The sequence below is a fragment of the Euprymna scolopes genome, chromosome 24 (assembly GCF_053919585.1).
Source record: "Euprymna scolopes isolate OS-2025 chromosome 24, ASM5391958v1, whole genome shotgun sequence".
Classification (NCBI taxonomy): domain Eukaryota; kingdom Metazoa; phylum Mollusca; class Cephalopoda; order Sepiida; family Sepiolidae; genus Euprymna; species Euprymna scolopes.
Genome location: NC_136505.1, coordinates 80,886,802 through 80,914,480, shown reverse-complemented (window position 1 = coordinate 80,914,480; position 27,679 = coordinate 80,886,802). Strand labels below are relative to the sequence as shown.

The following is a 27,679-nucleotide window of genomic DNA, read 5'->3' as shown; positions in this document are numbered from 1 at the left end:
TTAAATGCCTGTACAAAAAAGTCTGGAAACTTATCGAAGGCACCTCATATATATATATATATATATATATATATATATATATATATATATATACACATCACGCACACATATATGTATATATGTGCACATCATTTTTTCGTTGAGATAGCTTTTGTTGTTTTTATTTAAACTGTTTCTTTCTTCCCTGTTATGAATCCATACAATTTGCCTTTCATATTGTATTTATTGCTAACAGTTTCAGCTGAATATGTTCATATTTTGATTTCATTTCAATTTGACAGATGATTATAATTGAACAACAAAAAAAAAAAACCCAAAAAAACAATTTACATATTTTTTTCCATGTTGGTAACCTTGAGGATTTCTAATATTTAAATTTTAGCAAAATGAGATGGTGAACACTTTCATAATCTAAAATAGCTGATAACAATTAAGGAAAGAGTAATAAAATTTTCATTAACTCGCTTTACTATTATAAATGTATTTTATAACACAACAATATCAAATGTAGTCATCAAATCCATTTGCAGATAGTAGTTTCTTTATATATAACCTTTTTCTGAATTTAATCTAGCATTGTCGGCCATAATGAATGACCCATTAATGTTTCTTATTTTTGTTGTATTGGCAGATTCATACTGGTATTCAACTTGTAAGGCAACAAGGATTATTAGGTAATCTATACCAATACAGGATAAAAACATGGAATAGTTTCTTCTATTTCACATTTAGGAACAAATCTAGCCTACTTTTTCATTAAAGATAGATTTATTGGGTTTTTTAACTGTGCTGTATTCATAGTAAAAATACACACATATATATAAGATAGAATTCAAGTCTCTGAATATGAAAAAACAAAAAACATATTACTCATATTTTCTATAATAATTAACAGAATATTCAACATTAAATAGAATGCATTTAAGACTGACGGGTCTTGCAAACAATATGGCTACAATAACGAGGTTTTGCTGCGGATTTACAGGCTCTTCTTGTTTTAAAAGGATGTTTTAATCCAAGCTTGAAAATCTATTCAACCATCAATTCCCTCACAAATTCCCAAACAATCTAGGAAAAATAAAGGTCTATGACAACAAACAAATGTCCATTTTTATAAAAAAAGACAAAACAAATTATAGATTAGTTACTAAAAAGCAAATGGTTCTAATTGCTACCTTCTTTCTTTTTCTGATTTGTTTGGATTTTCTCTTTTCTTCAATTTCAAAGGCAAGTAAGTTTTTTTTTTTTTACATAGTACGTCACCACTTATCAAGGCCGATAGGCCACTCAAGGATAATGGTTAAAGAGTGTAGAGTAGTCAAAAGGACAATATAGTAATCGATAGTAATAGAAGTTCGGTAAATTTGTTAACTTAGGTGGAACGGCTCATCAGAAACTTGTTCACGTTGGATTTGAAGACAACCATATTATAGAAAGCTGGAAAGCAGGAAAACGGAAGACAATTCCACAGGCGTGCAGTTCTAAGAAAGAAGCTTTGTTCATGGAATCTACGTTAAGGTTTAGGCACAGATAACGAGTGGGGAGGAAATTATTGATAGTGTTTTCAGCTAGACGAGTGTTTCTTGTGAAAGTTTGGCGAGGGGGGGGACCATAGATTGAAGCTCAATTGAACACTTTCCATGAAAATAATGATAAAGCAGAGACAAACTCGCAACATCTCTTCTGTGAGATAGAGGTTGCAGCGAAGAGAAAAGGAGATCTCCCACCAGGCCACGAAGTCTATTTTGAACTCTATCAAGGCAGGACAAGTCTTTTCTAGCAGCTCCTGCCCATATGTGGCAACAGTACTCCATCCTTGGACGTATCTGGCTCTTATATAGATAGAGAATTGCATCAGCAGTGAGATATCTACTGGATCAATAGAAGGATCCGACCATTTTTCCAGCGGTCTTGGCAACGGATTTGATGTACGTATTCCATTTAAGATCAGGAGTAAAGGTCAAGCCCAGAAGCCTGTCAAATCTTGAGGCCTCCCCAAGACGAGAGCCATTCATTTCAATTGATGCCAGATGGGGATCAGAACGTTGATGATGTAAAGATAGAAGCTTGGTTTTAGATGCATTAAAAGTAACCAGCCATTCCTTTCCCCATTGTACAATGTGGTCAAGATCAGAGGAGAGAGAATCAGAGAGAACTTGGTCGTTTATTGTCTTAGATGTGCTACCATAGATAGTAGTGTCATCAGCAAAAATGTCTACGAATGATATAAGGATGTGATCTGGAAGATCATTAATGTAGATCAGGAAAAGAGTTGGACCCAGGATCGACCCCTGAGGGACTCCAGCATTTATACTGTGAGCTTGTGATTTTTGCCCATCAACTACTACTCTTATGAACCTATCAGAAAGAAATGATTTAATAATTGAGAAGACATTTCCAGCTATACCATGGCTGGAGATCTTATGAAGTAAACCTTTATGCCATACCCTATCAAAGGCCTTTGATATTTCAAGAGCAATTGCCCTAGAAAGGTTGCCTCTGTCGAGAGATTCGCTAATCCTATGAGATATAACTGTAAGCACATCTGCTGTAGATCTAGCAGAACGGAAACCATATTGTGTCACTAAGAAGGTTATTTTTGCCGAGATGGTTGATTACTTCTCTATTTAACACAGATTCCAGCAACTTATTCATGACGCACAGGAGACTTATTGGTCTGTACTGAGAGGGGGATGACCGATCACCTGAATTCTTAAATACAGGGCATACTGATGAGATTTTCCAGGGTGATGGGAAGCAATTCTCCTTAAGACAACGTTTAAACAGTTTTGTAAGTATTGTTGCTAGTTCTGGTTGAAGTTTTTTGAGTACTATAATTGGAATATCGTCAGGGCCGGTAGCTTTACTGGAATCAAGGTTTTTGATTAGCTTGGCAACATCACATACAGATATTTGTATATCACATAGTGTTTTCTGATATAGGAGGAAATATTGGGGGTTGGCGGCCTTGGTCACAAAGGGTAGAATTAGCTGCAAAGTTCTTGGCAAAGAGTTTGGCTTTGTCTGATGCTGACGAGATTAACTCAGGTCCATTGATGATAGTTGGGATGGAGCACACGCTTCTGTTCAAGATTCTGTTTGCAATTGTCCAAAACTGGTGGGAACCAAGCCGCTGCTCAGCTACTATGGACTTGACGGACTGAGCATACAACTCTCTTGCATTCTTTATTACTTTCTTACAATGGTTACTGGCAGTCCTGAAAGCGGCTTTAGTTTCCATACATCTATTACATTGGAAGCAGTGGAAAAAGTGATTTCTGTGCGCAATAGCAGCAGCACATTCAGGAGAAAACCATGGCTGGCTGTTAGGTTTTTGCTGGAACTTTTTCGAGGGTATGAAATTGTCTATACCTACAATTAACCATTCTGTCAGGTCTGATACTATAGACGACACATCCTTTTTAAACATGGAACGCAGAGAAAGATCCGATATAAATGTACGGAAACTATCCCAGTCAGCCATAGTGTATCGATATACTGTACGATGGAGAGGTACGTCTGAGGACTTATTACATTTCATTTTTATCTTAATTGATACAACTGAGTGGTCGGAAGATCCAAGGGGAGACAGAACAGAAACTGAACATAGTTCAGGGCAAGTTGTGAGAAAAAGGTCTATGAGACTTGCATACTGGCCGTCATTGTCGGGCACACGGGTGGGTTCATGAACAATCTGAGTGAGATCATAAGCAATGGAGAAATCATGACAGAATCTCCCCTCATCATCGGTCTTGTTTGAGTGGGTCAACCATTCCACATTGTGAACATTGAAGTCTCCACATACGTGAATGTTAGCTGAAGGATATGTTGATAGAACTTGGTCAATTTTCTCAGATATGCTTTTAAAGATAGTAACTCCGCTGTTATGGGGGCGATAGAGAGTAAATATAAATGCTGTAGTGTGAGCTAGTGCTACTCAGAAGCACATATAGGGTAAGTTAGGATCTTCTCTGGAGATGTCCCTACCACATGGAAAGCCATCTTTTATATAGGCACATATTCCATGCCCATGACGATCTTGGGGGTCAGTTTTGGAAGTTAGGTTAGAGTATCCTTTAATTACGAACTCATTTAGGGAAATAGTCTGTCCAATTACAGTTTCACTTAAAAATAAAAGGTCTGATGTAGTCTCCTGTAATTGGGCTTCAACCTCTGGAAGGTTAGAACGTAGACCCCTGATGTTGGAGAAGGAGACATGGTAGTGGGGGTCTATGTTGGAAGTTTCAGATCCGGGTTTAATCGTGTATTTTTTATTGAAACTTGTCATGATGGAATTTTGGAGTTTGTGGACTAGGTCGTCAGATTTGCTTAGAGCAGGACATAGAGGGGAAACAAAGAGAGAAAAAGAAATGAAGAATTTTTTTTTTATTATTTGTAGCAAATGATAAGATAAAGCCGTAACAATTACCCACAAGTATGGCATCGAGAGGCCCCACCAGAGACTACTGCATGGTCCAGAATCCATTCACCAAATGGCAATACAGCAGCCCCAGTACTTTGCACCTGCTGATAGGACAGCCTCCTTAGTGGTTAATCTAAGGTTCGGGTCCCTGATTATCAGGCGGATAACGTCAGCCCAGATAAAACGTTTACCTCCAGCACCCTTACTAGTGACATGGCTACAAGGATAGACATAGAACAGAAAATTTCCGCCATCTTTGCCGACTGTTCACGCAAAATACTGCCAACCTAGAATACAGCTTTTTCTTCTCCTTTTGTCAGAAAAATCACTCATTAAAAAAATGAGGACTGAGTGACAAATAAAGAGAAGCGAGAGTAACGGGAGCTGCCGACAACGCTTCCACAAAACGTTCTCTACTCTCCTTTAAAAAAAAAAGATGTATTAAGTATTATACTTAATAAAAGTCCAACTGGCGAGTTTTTTAAAGGGAACGTATGGTGATAGATTACCCTCTCGCGAAATAACAATGAATACAATTTCCTAATCTGTTAATACAATCAACATGGTAGATATAATAAACATTTATGACGAGAAAACGCTATCATTAAATAAAACAATCAGGAGATAAAAATATAAATTAAGTACTGAAATAGAATGTAGTTATTAATATTAGAAATTAAACAAAAAAAATAAAATACACTTATCTCGAACACGCATTCATCTTCAGAGTGCAAACTGATTTGAAAAGACTTAGTTTTAATATCAGCGTCCCAAAAGACTTTTTTTTTTTTTAAATTAACCGTTAAAACAAAACGTGATCACTTTCTGAATTTTTGCGAGTGGCGTTATAGAAATTGCGATATAAGAGAACAGCGGGGGAGGGGGCTTCTGAAATTCAACTAGTGTCGTTATAAGAAAATCAACATAAAATGAAAAAAAAACCCAAAAAAACCCGACCCCCCCCCAAAAAAAAAACAGAAATTGAGTGGGGGGGGGGTCTGAAAGAAAAATAAAATGGTTGAGTATGCTATCCTTAAGATCAACTTGGTATATATAATAAACATTTATGACGAGAAAACGCTATCATTAAATAAAACAATCAGGAGATAAAAATATAAATTAAGTACTGAAATAAAATGTAGTTATTAATATTAGAAATTAAACAAAAAAATTAAAATACACTTATCTCTAAGAAACAAAAACAAAATTAACATTTATCCACTAAGGACTCAAAAACATAGATTGAACTCCACTCCCCTCATCATGCATTTGGTGGAGGCAAGTTGCAAAGGAATCTTCAGTTATTCACATACACACTTCTATCAGCTTGCACACATCTATACATGCACTAACAAGAACACAGTAAACCAACACGCATACACAATGCCATGCTGCCAAATACTCACATACATATATTACTTACATAAGTATATTATTTACACTATGAACATTTTGACTTGTGACTAACATTTTTTACTCAACACAAATTTGTATAACTGAACACTTATTGGTCCCCCGATTTATCGGAGAGGGACCTATAAGTGTTCAGTGGCGTCTGTGCATCCGTGCACCCGGAATTGCCAGATAACCGTCAATTAGTTTTTCCTGAAATTTTCCCACAAATTGTATTTCATTAAATAGATATGCACAGTAAAAAAAAATTTTTTACAAAAATTACCGTTGCACCCCCAGGGGCTCAAAAGAGGTCAAAAATGCCCCAAAATGGCCACAAATGACATATTTTGTCCCATAAATTTTGATTCATTCATTATATTTTTTTTAAACATGGCCAAAATGTGGAGCCCATTGTTCTTAATATGAATCTAGTATGGGTGTCCCTGGCAAAATTCTGGTTCGCGTACCTGGGGACTTTGTGCTAAAAATGCTTCTTTTGTGGCTCTTTTTCATATTTCTCAACAAAAACTTGATATGTCTGACTATATAGTGGTTTTTCATGGTGTTTAACTCAAATATACATGTGTTAAGGCCTGACACTGCACCGTTATTCATTTACACTGGGATTCGGCGTCCCCAGAGGCCCAAAAGATGTCAAAAATGCCCCCAAATGGTAAAAAATGACACTTTTTGCCTCATAGCGTTTGATCTATCCATTAGATTTTCCTGAAACTTAGCCAAAATATGGAGGCTATTCTTTTAAATATAGATTCAGTATGAGTGACCCTGGCAAAATTCTGGTTCGCATCCTTCTAGAACTTTTAGGGCTAAAAAAAATATGGAGCTCTTTTTTCATATTACTCAAGAACTTGATATCTATACCTATATAGTAGTTTTCCATGGTGCTGGATTCAAATATACATGTCTTAAGGCATGAAACTGCATAGTTTTTCCGTTTTTACTGGGATTCGGCATTCCCAGGGGCTCAAAAGGGGTTACAAATGCCCCAAAATTGCAAAAAAAAAAACAACACTTTTTACCCCATAACTTTTGCTTGATCCATTAGATTTTTCTGAAACTTGGCAAAAATGTGAAGGCAATGTTGGCCCATCACACTTCTCACATTCATCATTTCTTTATTTTTTGTGGTGTCATCTCACATTCATCATTTCTTTATTTTTTGTGACGTCATCTCACATGCAGCACAAGAGGGGGGGCCATGCACGTGCAGCTTGTTGATATGAAAACTACTTATATTCTTATAAAATTCTAAATATAAAAGTTTTGTGATAAAATTTTGATTTTTCTTAATTTTTCATTTACAAAACTCTGTTCATGTTTTAGGTAGCACTCCTTAATTGATAACTCCTGTATGTTTTCAATGTTTCATATTTTCGTCCTCCGCTATGACATAATTTATATACACAATTTATATTAAATGTTTGTGTGGTTCTCAGCAATAGCAAAAGATGTTATCAGCATGCAAAATGACTTTACCAAAGCCAGGGACCATGCCATAAGCTTACATCATGATAGAAATGGATGCGTACCAAATTCAAAGTGTTTGCAATGTTTTACTTTGTGAATGACTAATTGCAAAAAATTTTAAGCCCCAAAATTATGAATTTTTGTAAATAATTTGATTGTGTGGACATCAACTTGATTTAGAAGGCAATGATGATCATAATCATGTGAGGAAGAGATTGCTTCATTATTGTTGAACAAGAGTTCTTTCAAAATTGTAGACAATTGTTGAGATCTTATTGCATGACATTCCAGTTTCTTATAATTTCTTTATTTACTTGATGTTTGTAATGATGTTTATTCCCATCTTCATTTAAATAAACCTTTGCTTTACTAATTCAATCTACAATATTTTTTTTTCAGAATTACTTATAAAAAATGTACTTTGGATTCATATCGGGCAGCATTGAATACTGCAATCAAAGTTGCCACCATTCACAACCTGGAACCAATCAAAGGCAAGACTGTCATTATTTACAGTTTGAATACACAGTCACAGAGTTTATGCAGTGCAGCCAAAAGTTTTGGCAGGTCGTGGTCTGTAAGTAGTTAGTGCATTTCCCTTTCCAACTGTTTTTCTCTATTGGCTGAGACGAAATGCACCTACATCAATTTTCTGTTTTTGTTTTCTATTCTCTTTTGTAAAACTTAATTATGTTCTACAAAAACAAAAACAACAGCCCCCTCCCCTTTCTCCCCCATCCTTTTTTTTTTTTTCGCTCCAACCTCCCACTTCCCTACTGGCTTCCAGATTAAAACATACTAACCTAAGTAATTAAAACAACCAAACTATAATCTAGAAATAATTTTTAAAAAAGGCAACTTGAAGTGCTAAAAGTTTTTCCTATCAATCAATCACACTAAACCCTGTCAGCAGGGCATCAGAATATGCAGACTGCCCCCCTGCAGAGAGTAGAAGTCCCCGAATGGGACTACCTGTTGGCCATAGGTAGCAACCCATAATACCATTAGAATGGGATCCTGGTGGTTGAGGGACTTGAAGGTCAGGGTTTAGTACCCCCACTTCCCAACACACCATTTTGGTCCTTACTAGGCTAGACGGGCGGTCGGAAGGACCCGATCCACGAAAACGGACAAACGGCTAGTCACGCCAAGCCCCACCATATATTGCCCACTCCAAAAATCCACTATTAATACAACACATCTATCCCTTTCCCACTAATAACGCCTACTCCCTAATATACGATGGAAAGCAGTGGCTGAGGGTCAATTGACAAAGTGAAAATATCAATGACATGGCTGCAAACCCCTTAAAATTACTACATATCCCATAATAACATCAAAGGAAGACAGGTGCTCATTATGATATCACCAAAATCGAGTATATCATCCTTGTATTCCTGTTGAGGCTGGGCAAATGGGTTTTGCGGGTGGGGAGCAAAGATGATGAAAAAAAAATCATAATATGGCTAATTCCCCCCCAAAACCACCCAACCACAAAAAAAAGAACCCACTCTGATGTCTCTGACATCAGTAGCTCTGAAGAAGAGCCAAGAAAACTGAGGAATTCTCCAACATAATGATGAAATCAATAGAGGAAACTCCTTTGAGCCAATTATCACCCTTTAAAATTGAAAAAAATTTAAAAACTATAAAGCCCAAATCTATAAAAAAACAAAAATTTAATGGCAGCCTATTAATTAAGACCTATGATGAAGAACAAATCAAAAAAATATTGAAGCTAAAAATATTTGAAAATATTAAAATCAAATGCTACAAACATCCACTTCTAAATACCTGCAAAGGAGTTGTGAAAAATCACGAACTTTCACTTTGTCTTTTGGAGGAGATCAAGACAAACCTACAGAAACAGAATGTGTTAGATGTTCATAGAGTTCAAATCAAGAAAGACAATGAGAAAATCAATACCAACACATACATACTAACTTTTGATTCCCACACCATACCGAAAGAAGTGAAAGTTGGATATATGAAAATAAATGTAGAAACCTACATCCCAAATCTACTCTAATGCCAGAAGTTTGGACACCATCAAGATCGGTGCACACAATCACCAGTGTGTGGAAGATGTGGGGAAAGTGGTCCACACATTGACTGCAGAAAAGATTTCAAATGTGCCAACTGCCTTGGAAATCATCGCGTTGGCTCTAGATACTGTGAAATATGGAAAAAAGAAAAAGAAGTGACCAAACTAAAACATACAAAGAACATATCCTACCCAGAGGCCAGGAAAATGTTTGAAACTAAAACCTACGCAGATGCAACCAAAAAAAGAAACTACTCCAATCGACAATCAAAATGGTCACATATATGAAACAGATACAACTGACAACAAACTCGATGTCTTAAGCAAATTAATAAAGGAAATGAAAGAACTACTAAAAGAAATGAGGAAAATGAATCGTGCAACAGCTGGAACCAATCCAATAATAATCAGAAGTAAAGACACTACTGATCCAAAAAAAAGAAACAAGATCACAAACCATTTCTACAAAAACAACTGAGCAACCATCAAACACATCACAAGAAAAGAACCAAAAATCTCTTCGGACAAAAACAAAACAAAAACAGGAAAAGAGAAATCCCAATCCACATCCCGAACAAGGAGTCCAACTGAAAATAGATTTGAAGGATTGCAGACAATGGAAGTAGAACACAACTCCAAATGACCAACAAAATACTACAATGGAACATCAGAGGGACAAAACAAACCTATACTGTCAAACAAATAAAAATAGCAGAACAAAATAAAAAAACTCTGAACATAGCAGCTCTACAATGGAACTGTAGAGGATTAAAACCAAACTATGAAGAGTTAAAGTAATTAAAGAATATGACCCAGATGTCGTATGTTTGCAGGAAACTCTAGTGAGGGAGGACTCCAAACCCTAACTCTCTCTTAAAGACTATGAAATCTACAATAAAATCAACCTTTCACATATAGATCGTAGACCAATAGGCGGTACGACCATTATATTAAAGAAAACAATACCCCAAAACACAAACTAAATACAGAACTTCAAGCCGTTGCAGTAAGAGCTACCTTACACCAAACTCTCACAATTTGCTCGATCTACATTCCACAAAAATATAAACTAGAAAAAACTCAAATAGACAGAATAATTGAACAGCTCCCTGCACCATTCCTAATCCTGGGGGATTTCAATGCACACAGATATCTTTGGGGAAACGGAGCATCAAAATGGCAACTAATGATAGCTGACTGGTCCACATTCAGAAATCTCTGCCAAACACAAATAAATAATGAAATACTTCAGGAACCTGACCCAGTAGCAACGTTCACTCAAAAGTTAATAAAAATAGCAGAAGAAACAATCCCCAAAACTTCAAAGAAAAACAGTAAACATAACCCATGGTTCACAAAAGAGTGCAAAGAATCAAGAAACGGAAAAAAGCCCTAAAAAAATTCAGAATAAATCCATCCACAACAAATTTAAAAATTTACTGCCAAGCCCATGCAAAAGCACGACAAATAACCAAAAAAGCCAAACGGGAAACATGGCAAGATTATGTATCTAAGTTGAATAATAAAACACCTAGCAAGAAAGTATGAGACATGGTGAGGAAAATTAATGGGAAACAAATCCAATACCCCACTATACGCCTAAAAAAACCTGATGGTGAAAAATGCACTGAAAAAAAGGACATGGCAAACTTACTTGCTGAACAACTAAACAAAAACTCTTCACTCAAACACCACAGCTTAACATTCCAAAACTACAAAATAGAAGCAGAAAAAGGAAAACTGAATTTCACCTCAAACAACACAGAAAAATATAATTTACCATTCACAATAACCGAACTTAAAAGCGCTCTGGATAGAAGCAAAGATATTGCTACGGGACCAGATGAGATCCATTACCAATTTTTGAAACAACTACCAGAAACTTCATTAAATACTCTTTTAAACATTTTCAATAATACCTGACTCTTGGGTTACTTACCTAACATTTGGCAAGAGTCCACAATCATACCAATCCCAAAACCTGACAAACACCCCTCAAATCCAAAAAATTACCGCCCTATCTCTCTAACTAGCTGTATCTGCAAGACCATGGAGAGACTGGTAAACTATCACTTCGTATGGATATTAGAAAAAAAAACAAGATATTAGACAAACATCAATGTGGCTACAGAAAAAAAAGGAGCACAATGGGTCAGTTGGTTAGGATGGAATCTTACATAAGAGATGGACTTATCAGAAACCACCATGTGGTGTCAGTATTTTTTGATTTAGAAAAAGCATACAACACCACATGGAAATACGGCATCATGAGGGACCTGCACAACCTGAGAATCAGAGGAAGGATGCCAATATTCATACAAAATTTCCTTAAGAATCGTTCTTTTAGGGTGTGCCTCGGAGGAGAAAAATCTGAAGTGTATGAACAGGAGATGGAAGTGCCCCAGGACAGTATAATATCCGTTACACTCTTCCTGCTGAAAATCAATAGTATTGATAAAGTAGTGACCACAAACATTGATAAATCCCTCTTTGTAGACGATTTTTCAATCATCTATTCATCTCCTAATATGTTAACAATAGAAAAAAAATTACAGGAATGCCTTAACAAAATGGGCTGATGAAAATGGGTTTATCTTCTCAAAAACCAAAACAGTTTGCATGCACTTTTGCAAAAAAAAAAAGAGGATATCATCATAACCCACAATTAAAAATTAATAACAATTCAATACAAATGGTACAGCAAACAAAATATCTGCAGATGATCCTGGATAACAAATTTAACTTCAAGCCACATAGAGAAGCACTCCCAAAAAATGCCAAAATGCATTAAACATACTAAAGATAATATCACACACAAACTGGAGAGCAGACAGGGAAATCATGCTCCTACTGTATAGAGCACTCATTAGACCTAAGTTGGACTATGGTTGCATTATATATAACTGAGCAAGAAAATCATATCTAGAGAAACTCAAGCCCATACAAAACCAAGCACTCAGACTCTGTTTAGGAGCCTTTCGAACATCACCTATTCAAAGCCTGCACATAGAAGCTAATGAACTCCCCCTCCACCTGAGATGGGAAAAACTCTCGCTCCAATATACGGTGAAACTTAAAAGTCTACCAGAAAATCCTGCTCATGAAAAAATATATACATCAATGTATGAACATTTCTATACCAGCAGACCTACAGCTATTAAACCTCTGAGATATCGCCTTAAAAAGGCTATTACAGAAGGATACGAAGAACCAAAAAACATACAGACTTACACAATTAATAATACTCCACCATGGACAATCACAGAACCTTATATTGACATGACTATTAAAACAGCTAAAAAGCAGACTAGCTATCAAACCTATTGAAACAAATTCCTAGAACTTAGGGATAAATACTCCACATACAAAACCATCTATACAGATGGCTCAAAAATAACTGAAAGATAGGAGCAGCAGCAAAAATGCATAACAAACACAAGCAAGTCTGATTACCGGACGATACCTCTATATATACCGCAGAGCTACAGACTATTAAGATGGCTCTAGAACTAGTCCGGGAATCTAGCAAAAACAAATTCCTTATCTTCAGTGACTCCATGTCCAGCTTAATGGCATTGAAAAAAAGGAACATAAACCATCCGTACATCCTGGAAATTATGGAAATATACCAACACCAAGTAAGGGAAATAAAACAATGATATTAGCATGAATACCGAGTCATGTCGGCATAAAAGGAAATTCAGAAGCTGACAAACTGGCCGAAGACGCAGCAAATCTGACCCCCATCAAACATAAAAATACCATACACAGATAGGAAAAACAAAATAAACTCCTACATAAAAATCAAATGGCAAAAACTATGGAACAAACAACTAAACAACAAACTTAGAGAAATACAACTGAATTTTGGACAAGATAGGGCCATAATACCAATACGAAAATTAGACACTATATTCACCAGAATTCGAATTGGTCATTCATTAATGAAAGTAGAAGGTATTCCTCAATGTAGAACCTGTCAACATCCACTAACCATTAAACACATATTAATGGAATGCAAAAAATATGAAAATATTCGTGTGAAATATTTCAAGGAACAAAACCTTAAAGCAATATTTGGAAAAGAAACACCCTATAAAATATTAGATTTTCTAAAAAAAAATGAAACTTTTGGAACTCATTTGAAAAAAAAAAACTAGAAAAGAGACTGACAATAAGAAACATTAAAAAATACTTAATCTTAATTAAAAACAAACTATTACCTAAAACCTCAAATGAAGAATATTCTCTTCATATTTCATGGCATGGAAAGACCTATAGGGTTGATGTGCCACTAAACAAAAACTTACCTTACCTTACATATTTACTGTTGAGCTTTTTGCTCTTTTGTGTGACTTTGAAAGCATAAAATATAATCAATATAAATATATGTTCTGAAGAATGTGTGAGTGGTGAGACACAACTATGAAGAAATAAATGGATGAAAATGATTCTATGAAATTCAAAACTATAAAATGATTTATTTATCTCTTGAAGAAATTACTATAAATGGGGCAGATTAATCATGGTAATCCAATTTTGGTAGTATCCTCCATTTTGAATTTCACTTTTTGCTTTGATCGTTTGTTCTATGCAGGGGCAGATAATTCTGCTTCATCTCTCTCACCATAGGCATATCAATCATGCTTCAAAATGGCTCTTAATAAGGGAGATAATTTTAAAATACAAAGTTATCTCCATTTAAAGAGATTTTCTAGAGATATTCCTATATACATCTTTAAGTTTTATGCTATTAAAGTTTTTGTTATAGCCTAACTTGCATTAGATTTTCAGTTTGATTTGTGAATTGACTCTCTAGATAAAATCTTTAGTTGAGCCCTAGGTGTTTCCTTTTGCATGACTGAAGTGCTTTGTTGAGGTTACTTAAATATGTTCAAAAATATATCCAGTGGAAAAGTAACATTTTGTGAGATATGAGGGTTACAGTTGATTTGCATGTCAAACCCAGATAGAAGACTGCACACTGATGTCATAAATAATATTTCTGTTTTTGCATAAGATGTAATCTGGTGTTCACTTTTTGTTTTTTACTATTTTGATAGCGAAATAGTAAAAAACAAAAAGTGAACACCAGATTACATCTATTATTTTGTTTAAGAATTTTTGTCCTGGTTTTAAAGTGTGACTGATGGTAATTGAAATTCTGTTTCATTAGTGTATTTCTCTTGCAAAAAGTTTATACAGTTTACTGAATAGTTTTCTTAGTCAATAGGGCTTTAACCAGTGAACTACCATTACGGGCATTCGGTTTTTGTGTAGTTCTATAATTTACAAAGAAATATTTGGTTCTTGTCCAGAATTCCTGCAAAGTCAATGTAAAGATGTGACCAGGGGAATCCGGAATAGACAAGAAAATGTTTTGCTCCTCTCAGACTTTTGCTGCTGATTGACATTTTGTACAGTTTTGCTCATCTAATTGTTTGACTAGTAGACGTGACCATGTGCTAGTGCTTTCATCTCACTAATACTCTAATGTCCGAAACGAAATTATTTTAATACACAAATTTGTCATTTTAATACAACCCTAAAAAGAAAGCATTAATCTCAGACAGTGATGAGTGCTGAACAAAAGTTGAAAGTTTGTCTTTGCATATTTCATGTCATTTTGTATATTGAAAGTGCAACACTGTCTTGAATTCTTGAATAGGAATCAGAAAATCACTGACAATTTGTTGAATAATTGGCAGTGTTCTGACAGTTGATGTGAGCACTGAAATAATTTTTGGTTTCACAGATAATGATGAAATAACTGAATATTTTTTCGCTTTGGTTTTCTTATTCATGAGTCTGAATAAAGCATCTGTATGTCCAATTGCATTCTTTGACCAGTATTGGATGGAGAAATCATAATCCAACAGCATAGTGGCCAATTTTTGCAGATTGGGATACTTTTCGTGGATAAAAATAATGCTACAAAAGAACTGTGATCAAGGTAAAGTGGTGTACATTGGAATCTTTTTTGTGGTAAGAATTATTACCAATACTTCCTTCTCTTTCTGACTATAGTTTCACTCAGCAAATATTAATGACCTGGATGCAACACCAGTGTTTTGTGGTCACTTGGGAAATTTCTGTGTAACTGTGAATTGGTCCTCGCATTTGTGAGGATAATGGTCTTAGTGGTCATGTTACTCTCATGCTAAGTCGTGGGATTGGACTCAGTTTGTGCCTTGATTATCCACCTCCATATCTGTGTTGGACAAAATCATTTTCCAGTGATCCTTACTACACTTAGGTCCTATTTCATTTGGGCATTGGTAGTGTTTTCTGAAAATACTCAATGTCAACCTTACTATAGTTTGTTGAGAGGGAAGTTGCTCTGTTCAGCTCGAAAGTTAACAAAATGTGTACAATACCTGGTTAACAATTCCAAACCACAATCTGATACTGGTGATGTTCGTTGGCATTGGGAAATTGAGAATGGCTTCAATCATTTTTTTTGTTGGCTTTACGCTGTCATCACTTATTAAAAAGCAGACAAATTCGACTTTGTCGCCTGCAAATTAAAACTTATCGGGATTAAAGATGATTCTATTTCTGCCACACAATGGTGATATAGTCCACTGTGTGTCAGCAAGCAGATTCCATAGTTTTATTCCTGAGAAGCTAAATTTTATAAATTCACTCCCTTAAGTCATCTATATCTGTATCTGCCCCACTTCAACATCCCCCCAGGCCACATCATAAGAATGCAAAGCGTCTCCTCTGGCACTGTATCAGTCGATTCAAATCCCCCCTCCATGTAAAATATTTCTCATTCCTAATTTACCAGATACAAAATGTTTTATAGCCTCCCCCCTCCCCAAATCAATATGTGGTTTATTCCAGTTATCTGAAGGATTATTAATAGATTTTTAATCCATTGGATATGCCATGTAATCCAATTGTATTAGGTTGAGAAGAAAGTTCTTGTGGAATTTTTAATTTTGATTTCAAATGATGTCTCAAATTAGAGCATGTGTTAATGTACAGTGTAACCCGGATATAAGAACAACTCGGATATAAGAGAGTTGTGCAGAGAGCTGTGGAGAAGTCTCTTATATGCGGGTTACACTGCATATCATTTTAAAGAGTGGTTTTCGGTCTATCTAATCGTTTAAATTACAATTGTTTTAAAACAATTATGTTTTCTTTTCAGAACAAGATGGAAAAAAAAAGCAAATTCGCACAATTTTCTTATTTCAATTCAAGCTAGGCCGAAAAGCTACTAAAACAGCTTGCCATATCAATGAAGCATTTGGCCTAGGAACCACTACTGAATGCACAACACAATGGTGGTTTAAGAAATTTCATGGTGTTGAAATAAATACAAAGATATTGTTAAGTTTGCTGCAAGAATGATGGTCCCTCTCTATTGGGCTAGAAAAATTCTCATATCTGCCAGTATCTTATATCTCCTATCACTATCCATGCACCTAAAGTACCCAAAACTCTAAAATTTTGATTTAATAAAGCGATTTGATCATCTTATCTCATGGGATGTAGATCAAGGTATTGAATTCCCCCTCAAGCTATTAATTACAAGTAAGATATTAGAACCAAAAAATGACTGACCATATTGATCTTATTTTATCCACCTAAAGTAAATTATTCTCAAGAACTGTCAATTAGGCCAAGCACATACTTGCTCTCTTCCTCTCTCTCTCTCTCTCTCCCCTCTCTCTCTCTCTCTCTCTCTCTATATATATATATATATATATATATATATATATATATATATATATAGTGTAAATTCATGGGAGTGATGTGGCTTAGGAAACATCCAAGTTACATATACTGAGAGAAAGAAGGGAAATAAAAGGTAACGTCTGCTTAGGTTTTGTTTGTTGAATGGACGAATGTATATTGGAGGTTTCCTTCTATCTCTATTACTATGGGATAAAATAATAATACTGTGTGTTGAAACTATATTTGGGGTAAAAAATGGATGGACACATTCAATGCAAAACTCCTTTCTTTAACAATTATAAGAAATCTTTCCAAACACTGATTACCATCGCTGATAGCAACTATTCTGATAGTCCAGTATTTAAACTCTTCAGCCAAACATTTGCAAGTAATATGAATTGAAATAAATACAAAGATATTGTCGAATTTGCTGCAAGAATGATGGTCCCTCTCTAGTGGGCTAGAAAAGTTCTCATATCTGCCAGTATCTTATATCTCTATATAGTCAACATTTTTGTTGCCACATCTGGGTTGGTGCTCCAACTTCTAATCTCTCCCTCTTGGAGAGGGTACTAAGAAGAGTTTTTAAACTAATTGGTTCCACAATTTTTATTTTATCAGTCCCATTCTTTCACTGTAAAGGCTTTTAGATGCTGAAAAACTTTCTACCATAATAGCCTATTTTGCTTGCCTTTGGAATTGCCAGGGTTGACTGTACTTTCAAGATACTGGCATAGTTTTATATTACTTTTATATTATATAATGATATGTTATTATGTTATGTTATCTGCATTCAAATCAACCACACAGTCTCGCATCGTGAGCAAACTAAAAATAAGCCTCTTGGTGAACCGGTGTTACTGATATAGTAGTCCCTAATGAAAGATGTTCCTGCTGGAACCTACTACATCCCTTCCTTCACAAGAATGTTCATCATCCTAGTTTCACGGTTAACTGAAATAATGTTTTTCTTTTTTTTAACACGTGAATTAATAGAGTTAATCAAGTTAAAAAGTTGAGTATCACTCATGTCTGTTCCAGTCAGGAGGTTTCACTTCCCTTCCATCTTTAATTATGTTATGAGCGTTCTCGACTTGGTATCCTTTAGCTGTGTTTAAAAGTTCTTTTTTGACTCTTGGATGCAATAATTTGCTTCAAAAATCTGTTCGTTCGTTTCGTTGGCATAGAAATCACATTTCTGAACTAGTTACAAATTCGTCAAAGGTTTCATTGGTCTGTTTCTTGCGACCTTGAATATTCTGGCTTGGATACATCTGTTCTTCAAACCTTGATCAAATATACTCATGACTTACTTTTTTCTCATCAGTTAGTGTCCACGAGTTGAAAGCACTCCTCATTCTTTACATGTTTTATAATAAAGAATGTTTTCCATTTTTTGTTTAAAAAAAATGAAATACCTCAAGTAAATTATTTCTATCTCATTTCATAATATGATGAGCATCTCTGGATATTTGAGTTGATTATCCTATAATAATTAAGCAGATGTATGTTTGCTATTTTTTTTTCAAGAATGGGCGTGTTAGATACCAGGAAATGTGTCATAGCAAGAAAATTTGCTTTCATAGATTTCTTTTTTCACAACACAATTATACAAATATCTCATAGAAATTTTGTTTTACCTTAGAAAAAGAAAATAAGAAATAGTTTATTTTATCACAATTGATTAAACATCTGTTAGTATTTTTTCCTACTGTTTGTTGCATTATTATAGAAATTGATGTTTGATTGTATATTTTTTCTTCACATTGCCATCATGAATAAGATTCCAAGATACTGGCGTAGTTTTCTATTACCTTTATTACTGACATATGTTATAATACGTGCTGTTACCTACATTCAAACCAGCCACACAGTCTCACCTTGAAAAAAAAGAGAGGGCCTTCCAGTGAACCCGTGTTACTTATATAATAGTCCCTCATGAAATACATTCCTACTATAGTACGAACATGCAGAAATTTAAATGTAATATTAACAACTCTCTTGATCCACTTAGAAGGCATTATACCAGTAGCCCTTTACATCTCAATGGCAATATGTATTAAAAGAAAAAAAAACGCCCAAAGTAATAGTTTATTTTCTACAAAAGAATGAGTTCAACTGCTGTAACAAAGAGAAAGAGAGACAGATGACCTCTACACAGAGTATGAAAATATGATACTTTTTTACTCGTGATTTCAGTCAACATCCAAATGTCACATCATGATAGCCACACATTTGGCCACATGTTTCATGTATAATTGATATTTACTTTTAAGTGATATTATACAAAAACAAAGTGAGTAGCTATATGAAACCAATAATTTTAAGTACATTACTCAATTTCATCCAAAAGCATATTTATGGAAGTGAAAAACTTAATTGTAAAATTGATACTTTCACTTGAAAAAAAATTTTTTTTATGGGCTTACAGCAATTAGTAATGTAATATTTTGATGTTTATAAACATGGTAACTGATTTATTTTATCTATTTCAGGTCAAGGAAGTTGGCATCTTGCTTGGGCTGATGTGCTATTATTCTTGTGAACAATGTGAACTTATCATTTGGAACCAAGAGTTTGGTCATTTTATTGCCAAAGTGGAATCGGGAAATATTCTTGAAAATGTTCAAAAGTTGTTGAAGACAATAGAAAACAAGGTGTGGCTTGATTTTTTTTATTTTTTTATTTTTATATTTTATTAGTTTGGCAGTTTCTTTGCATCAAATCTAAAAATCATTGTTTCTAAAGAAGAATAGGAATGGCAGTTTCTGCATTTCGAAGACGTAAGGAATTGCTTAACGGAGACATCAATGACATTGTTTAAAAAAAAGAGATTATTGTGGTTTAGATGTGTTTCCCGGCTACCAGAATCCGATTACATAACAATAGCATAGAAATAAGAGGATGACCACCAAAAAGATAAAGATTAATATTTGTATTCCACTCCTGACAATTAAAAAATTCATTCAAGACTGTGATAAGTGGTTGAATTTTATTCTCAAGTATGTGGTGAGGTTTTCCTGGAGTATGCACACATAATCAGGTCAAGTGTATTCAACTATAAAACAATACTTAAAGTTCTTATGTTCCAAAACACATAATGATGAATTATGTGTTTGCAGAATAATTAATTATTTTTCATCGAAGCCAAAAAGAGTAGAAGAAGTGGCTAATTATGATTCCAAATTTTGGCGCAATTTTTTTTGTAAAATCATTGAATTTGAAATCAAAGAAATTTTTACAAACTAGAAAGATGATTGGTATGTGATCGACTTTCTGCCTTCCAAGAAATCTTTTGACAAGGGATGAGCAATAAAAGTGAAATTTGCTTCTTAACGATAAAAAAATTCTGATTGGTAAACAACAACAAAAAAGAAAAACCAACTAAAAATCCGAGTTAATAAAAATTTTGTTATTAAATGAATGCTAATGTAAATTATTCATTTTATTGGAAAAAAAAAAACTTATAAATTTTTTAAGTAACTTTAATTACTTTACACCCTGCCTCGTTTATTTCAAGGATGAATTTCCTCATAGTTGAAATTCGATGACTACTTTTATTAAGAGATAAAAAGAAGATTAATGGCAACCTTTGGTGGGAAATGACACTAAAAATACAATCTGTTTTAAACTTCTATTTTAGTTATTGCAACAATTTGAAACTTTAAAAATAGATTATTTCTCCTTAGTCTTAAAGTAATTGTCAATTAATATTCTTTAAATAAATAAAACAAATGCCGTTAGTTACAATTTATTTACCATTCTACCGATTAAATATATATTAAAATTACATTAAATCTATTTAAGATTCTACCAATTAAATGTGCATTAAAATTACATTAAATGTATTTTAACATTTTACCAATTAAATGTATATTAAAGTTACATTAAAATTTATTTAACATTCTACCAATTTAATATATATACGAATTACATGAAAAATTATTTAAAAATCTAAAAATCAAATGCGTGCTAAAATCACATTGAAATAAAAAGAATACAAAGAGTTGATTTTAAAAACTGATTAAGTTGACAGGGCAATGGAATTTGCTTTTGGAACAATTCATTTTAAAACAGATGAAATATGATTTTTTTTATTTTAGTGACATCATTTCGTTTTCAAGTACTGTTTTTGTTTGATCGTTGATGAAATTCAGTCAGATTATCTCATTTTTAAAATGGTGTCAAAGGTTATAATGTACATATAAGTGGCAATAAGCTCATCATCATGGTTCATTTCAGTTCAAGAGGAAATTTAATGTTGTTCAAATTCAGGTTGAAATAATAAAAGAAAAAGAACCGGATATCCAGATATAATTTATAATCCTTTTAAAAATGATTAAAATGTTTGTATAAGCCTTATGTTCTATACTGGTAAATATGGTATTGCTGAGACTAGTTAATTGAGTTTATGCTGGAGATACTACGATTATGTGATCCAGGATCTTCGTGATTCCATGTCCCACACTTTGCTCTTTATATTAGTTTAAACTCCAAACAAAATTCGTTTCTCTCAAATCACCACAGCTGACATATGAATACAATTATATTACACGTGCATTTGTACATTTTTATTCATCTTTTTAACACTTTTATGGATTTTGTATTTTAACGAGACAAATGTGTTATTTACTTTGGAATCCATGTCATCTTCAATATGCCTTCCATATTTTATTGGCCATCTCTGATAAATGTTAAATATATTTGTCAACGTCAGTTCTTTTTATCCTTCTTTATCGATCAAACATTATTGGAACGTGTGTGAGAATGAGATATGCTATTATTTATAAATTAGAAATCAAAATTTTCAAAAATGTCTTCTTTTTTTTTTGCAGGCAAACAATTCTGTTAAAGATGAAGAACAACATAAAAAGGTAATTTCATAAGCAAAACGATTTTATCTTTTTTTAGTGTTGCCAATCATGATTCTATGAAAGAACATATGAGCAATACATAACACTTCTTGTTCATTTACATATGTTCATGGCTGCTTTAACTGTAACAATATTCCTTACTTTTTTGGCATAAGAGTAGGACAGACATTTATGAATAACAATGATCAACACTTTTGAATGGCCTTGTGCCTAATTTGCTGTAAATTTTTTGTGCAAATAGATATTACAAAGTGTAATATCTGTTCTGATGCTATACTTAGTCTATTCGGTCCTCGGTCAGAGACATCCTTCAAAACTGAGGCAATTTTAATTTTTGTTCCAATCCAGAGTATCCTTTTTGTGAAGAGCTGGATGTTTCCCACCTTAAGAACCGACCTTGTATAAATAAGTAAATAAGAACTGTAGCATAATGTCGGTGACTTCTTCCCTCACTGCAGATTGCCTATCATTTTCAGTGGGGATAAAAACAGATGATCATCTCTTTCATTGATATGTAGTAGTTGGTTTATTGGATACTAACCAAACAGATACTGCACTTTGATCCTATTCAAAAGGCTAAAAATAGAATTTTAAAAGTTTAATTGTTTTACAATTTTTTTTCATGTTTCATTGTTTTATTTAAATTTGAATAAAGGTATTTTTAGTTTTAAGGAAATTCATGCAATTTAAAAATAAATCTCTGTTACTAAAACTATCAGACAAGAATTTTGATGAATGCACGTTGAATTATTATTTTTTTTTACCATTTATTGAAAGCAGCAATAAAATATAGAAAAACCGAAAGAACTTTATTTTTCAGAAAATTTGTAAACATAACTCACTTCTTGTCACATAATATTGAACATTCGTTTGGTATTTGTTTTGGGTGTATTGTTGAATGCAACTTCTAAGCAACTTTTCATCATTATTTTATTAAAACTATCAGACAAGATCTTATGCATGTGTTTTTCTCACCTATCTAATTTATTTTGAATCATTTTTATTAGGTTTTTATTATTTGCTATGAATCAAATAATCTACTTATGTGATTTGGATGTGGTTTTGTTGTTTATATTTTGTATTTCGTTCACTTTTTCATCTGTTTATTTCTTGCATTCTGCTATTACATTCGTTATATCAATATGAGAGAGTATTTTTCTTTTTGTCTTTTAGAATTTTAATGAATATCTATTGCACAAGCTTGAAACGCGTGAAAGAGTAAGTATTTAATTATATTTTCTAAAATGACAATCGCTTGATTGCTAAAATCAAACATAATTTATATATAAGCTTCTGGGTTTGACCTTTACTCCTGATCTTAAATGGAACACATACATCAAATCTGTGGCCAAGGTCGCTGGGAAAATGGTGGGTTCCTTCTACCACTCCAGAAGATATCTCACTAATGATGCAATTCTCTATCTATATAAGAGCCAAGTACGTGCAAAGATGGAGTACTGCTGCCACATCTGGGCGGGAGCTGCTAAAAATAGCCTATCCTGCCTTGACAGAGTACAAAATAGACTTTGTGGCTTGGTGAGAGATGCCCTTTTCTCTACCCTGCAACCTCTTTCCCACAGAAGAGACGTAACGAGCCTGTCGTTGTTCTATCGTTATTTCCATGGCAAGTGCTCGTCTGAGCTCCATTCTCTTGTCCCTCTTCGCCAATCTTTTTCAAAGAACACCCGACTAGCTGAAACCACCGTCAATAATTTTCCCCACTCCTTATCTGTGCCTAAATCAAAACGTAGATACCATGAACAAAGCTTCTTTCTTAGAACTACACGCCTGTGGAACGCTGTTCCGCTTGCCTGTTTCCCTCCCGACTTCAACCTGGATGTCTTCAAGTCCAACACAAACAAATTCCTGATGAACCGCCCCCCCTAAGTAATGACACCTTACCAATTCTCCAATACTATTGCTACACTATCCCTTTGATTACTGTACACACAATAACCCTTATCCCCGAGTGGCCATTGGGCCTTGATAAGTGGTGAACTCCATGTAAAAAAAAAAAAAAAAAAAAAATTTGTCCCTATGCATTAAAAATTGAACTTTTTGTCTTTGTTTTGCACATTAAAGTTTATTCTTAGCTGGTCTTGGATTAAATATGTTGTAATTGATTTTAATCAATCAAATGAAATAAATAAGAACCTAGTTTCACACAAAAGTCTATAATCGTAAAATGTCTGACATGCACAGCAACAATTTACCAAATCATTCTTGATGAACTAAAGCACAATAATGACCTTAGTAAATCTCTTGGGAATTTCGTTTTTAAGACTTTTTCCTGAAAACTTTATCTTGTATATAAAATGGTTGATACTATTAAAGAACTCAACTTTGTCTTTTACAATTTCACAGTTTTAATATTCTACACCAAGATTCAATTCCTATTTTTTACCTGACGGGATGAAACTATTTTGACTTTGATTTTCTCTCAAAATGAATTCTATCAAGCAAATTGTTTAGTTTAACATATTTTCTGTAATGTATGCAACATTTATGCATATTACTGGACAACGCTGGGTATCCCTGCTAAGTATAAAATAAGAATCCATCACCTTCAACCGCTCTCACTTTCTTTGGAAAGATTTCTTTTTCTGTTATTTTTTATCCAATTTGCAAAAATGTCATAATTTAAAGTTCGATTTGTTTGTATGTAAACTTAAGTCTAAGATTGATCAGTGGTAAGAAATGCATTTGATTATTTATGGAATGGCTGTGACAAGAATTTGTCAAATTTGATCTGGAGATGGCCAAGTTGTTATCAACAAAGAAGCAGTTCCACAGTAATGTGTTCCACAGCCTTTGCAAAGAAGCTCTTTTCTTAAAAAACCTGCTTGATACCAGTTCCATGTGGAAGGAAAGGCATTTTTGTTAGAATGTGTGTTGTGAAAGTAGAACCAAAAACTATAATTATTTTCCATGAAAATAATTATAGAGTAGAAGGAGAGACTAGCAACATCTCTTCTGTTAGAAAAGGGTTGCAAGGAAGAGAAGACTTTCAAAGTCATTTATGTACTCTATCAGGGCTGGAAAGAGTACTCTGTATGACATCACTGCATATGTGCCAGTAATACCGTAGCTACCGTAATATGATGGCCTAGCGACGACTATAATTTAGTCTGGTGACGTCATGAACATAGGTCTGTTGAAATTTGGTCACGTGTCTCATGACTAAACCGGAAGTTGATTTAAAGTTTTGGAGGGTTAAATAAATTTAAACATGCCGTCAAGATGTATAATTCCAAAATGCTGAAGTAACTACGAAAATGGACCAAAAGTTACTGTGTTTTCATCCCCCCCCAAGGAAATAATTTACCAGTGGATTAATGCAATAAAAAGAAATGATTTTACTCTATCTAAATATAGCAGAGTAAGTGTTAAAATGTTTGAGATATTAAAAAAAAAAAGAAAAAAAAAAGCGTCTTTTTTATTTTTATTTATTTTTTTAGAACATGTTTTAAAATAAAAATGAAAGTATGTATATAAAAATGAATTTTACATGTAATTTAAGTTATGTGCTGAAATAATAAACTATTATTTAGAAACTTATTTAAAATGGGGTGTATGGTGAAAATATTATGTACTTTCACCTAACAATTTAATAAAAGCGATATCGTAAAAACGGAATTCCTTGTTTAAATAATTCTAAATAAGAAAAATCATTTATCGTTTTAGTTCAACTATTTTACTGTGCAATATTTATATCAGCGTGAAATAGATTAAACTTTTTTTTTTAAGTTTATGACCGTTTTTGTTATCCCAAAAGCTTATTAATAATTATTTGTGGTAAATGTTGTGGCCTTGTCGATGTCAGAATTTTGGAGAATATACTTCCAAAATAAACTATTAAAATTATTTTAAAAAATAATAGAAATATTATTTTTTATTAAAAAAAAAGTGTTTACAAAATGCCGGCAATAAAAAATAATATTTCTATTATTTTTTAAACTATTTTAATAGTTTATTTTGGAATTATATTCCATAAAGAAAATAAACAACCCACTTTAAATGGAGAAATTACGAGTTTTGTCTATGTTATTCGCAGTTTTGTGTTAGGGTTGTCAAAAATTCCCCCAAAATTCTGATACTGCTAGTGGCGCTGTGAACGAAAATAACGTTTAAAATTACAGCAAACGATTAGTTTCCAAGATATGAAGAAATGTTAGTTTTAATAATGGGTAATCACTTTTCTATAAAAATTTAACGTAAAATGAGCACCCACTTTATGGCCATCATTTTTTTTTTAGGGCGCTTTCTTTTTAACAAGCAAAAGCGAAGAAAAATGAGTATGGCCACCTTTATGTTGGGGGTAGGGAGTCAATGTACAATGAACACAGTTTAACATAAAATGAGCACCGCCTTTCAAAAAGTGTAAACAGAATTTTTGTCGGGGAGAGGGGGGGATCAACTGTAGGTGCTCATTTTACGTTTAGTTGTGTTCATTCCTACATGAAAGAGGCACTTCGCCTTGTTTGAGGCGAAAATTTAATTTAAAAAAAAATTGTTCGTTGACCATGTAAAAAAAAAAAAATTGGCCATAAATGGGTGGTCGTTTTAGGTTAAATTATCCCCCCCTTTTTTTTTTTAACTAACATCTCTTTATATCTTGGAAACTACTAGTTTGCCGTAATTTTAAACGTTATTTTCGTTTTCAGCACCCCTCGAAAACCTATAAAAATGGTAATTAAAAAGGATTTTTCGAGGGTGGACTAATTCTGCACATTTACCTTATTTTTTTATTTTATCGTTTTTTGTCATGTAATTTTCTTTTCTTTTTTTTTTGTATTAAGTCAAATATGGTACGATTTTCTTTTAAATTATTTCTTTAGGTATGTGAACTTCATTTTTGACCTGAAGACATACAGCGAGAGGCATCAGCATTTGATGAAAGGACTGGAAAGACAATTAGTGTTAAATTAAAAAATCCCTATCTTAAGGATAGTGCTATTCCTCGAATATTACCAAACTGTCCCTCCTATTTATCGTCAGCAACCACTTTTAGAGAGTCTCCTAACACAAAGAAAATGCGTTTAGAAAATTCTGCCCTTAAGCGTGCATTATGTGAAAGTGTTGCGGACGAATTAGTTACGTAAACGTAAAACTTTCCATAATATTGATGAAAAAAAAAAAATTAACGTATATAGATAACAATTATTGGACTTCTATTAGGCAAGACAATACCATCATTATATGCCATATAAAGAGATGCCCATGCCCCAAAATAAAAATGTCTATGGTGATTGAACTGGATTGGTCGTTAGAGTATTCTGTAGTGATGTGGAAATGAGTGCTATAGGGGAGTACAGAATTCCTAAACATGTAACAGAGGAAAATACTCTGCAGATTTTGATGGAAAACATGAAAAAAAGTGGACATCGAAGAACAGGAAATGAAAACTTCTAATATAAGTTCTTTATTAAAATGAATCTTATCATTGTTGCTATTAGTGCAAGATGAATCATTTAAATATTTTAATGCCATTAAGTTCATATATGAACAAATTAACATAATGACAATGAATAAGGTTAATTATTCGAGTGAAATGATGGTATTTTCTTCCTTATTATATAACTGCTCCCCTAGAGGGTACAGACTGTTAAGAGTCACTAAATGTAATTTTACCATGCTATTCAACCATTCGAAGATTAACCTTATCAACTTCTATGGATCCTGTCATTGAACAGCACGATAGCAATTTTCTCATGTATATTAAAAGTAAGTTCAAGTTACTAATGCAGAATGACATCACAGTATCTT

General features: G+C 33.6%; 1 protein-coding gene across 3 annotated transcripts in view; it reads left to right on the top strand.

Moving 5' to 3' along the window:
- LOC145246794 (telomerase protein component 1-like) overlaps positions 1-27,679 on the top strand; it is a 715,591-nt gene that overhangs the window by 167,282 nt on the left and 520,630 nt on the right. For all 3 annotated transcript variants that reach the window (XM_080108593.1, XM_080108592.1, XM_080108594.1), the window contains 4 exons: positions 7,706-7,883; positions 19,535-19,696; positions 21,875-21,913; positions 23,087-23,131. In XM_080108593.1, coding sequence (XP_079964719.1) covers positions 7,706-7,883; positions 19,535-19,696; positions 21,875-21,913; positions 23,087-23,131 — 424 coding nt within the window. The remainder of the gene's footprint in view (positions 1-7,705; positions 7,884-19,534; positions 19,697-21,874; positions 21,914-23,086; positions 23,132-27,679) is intronic.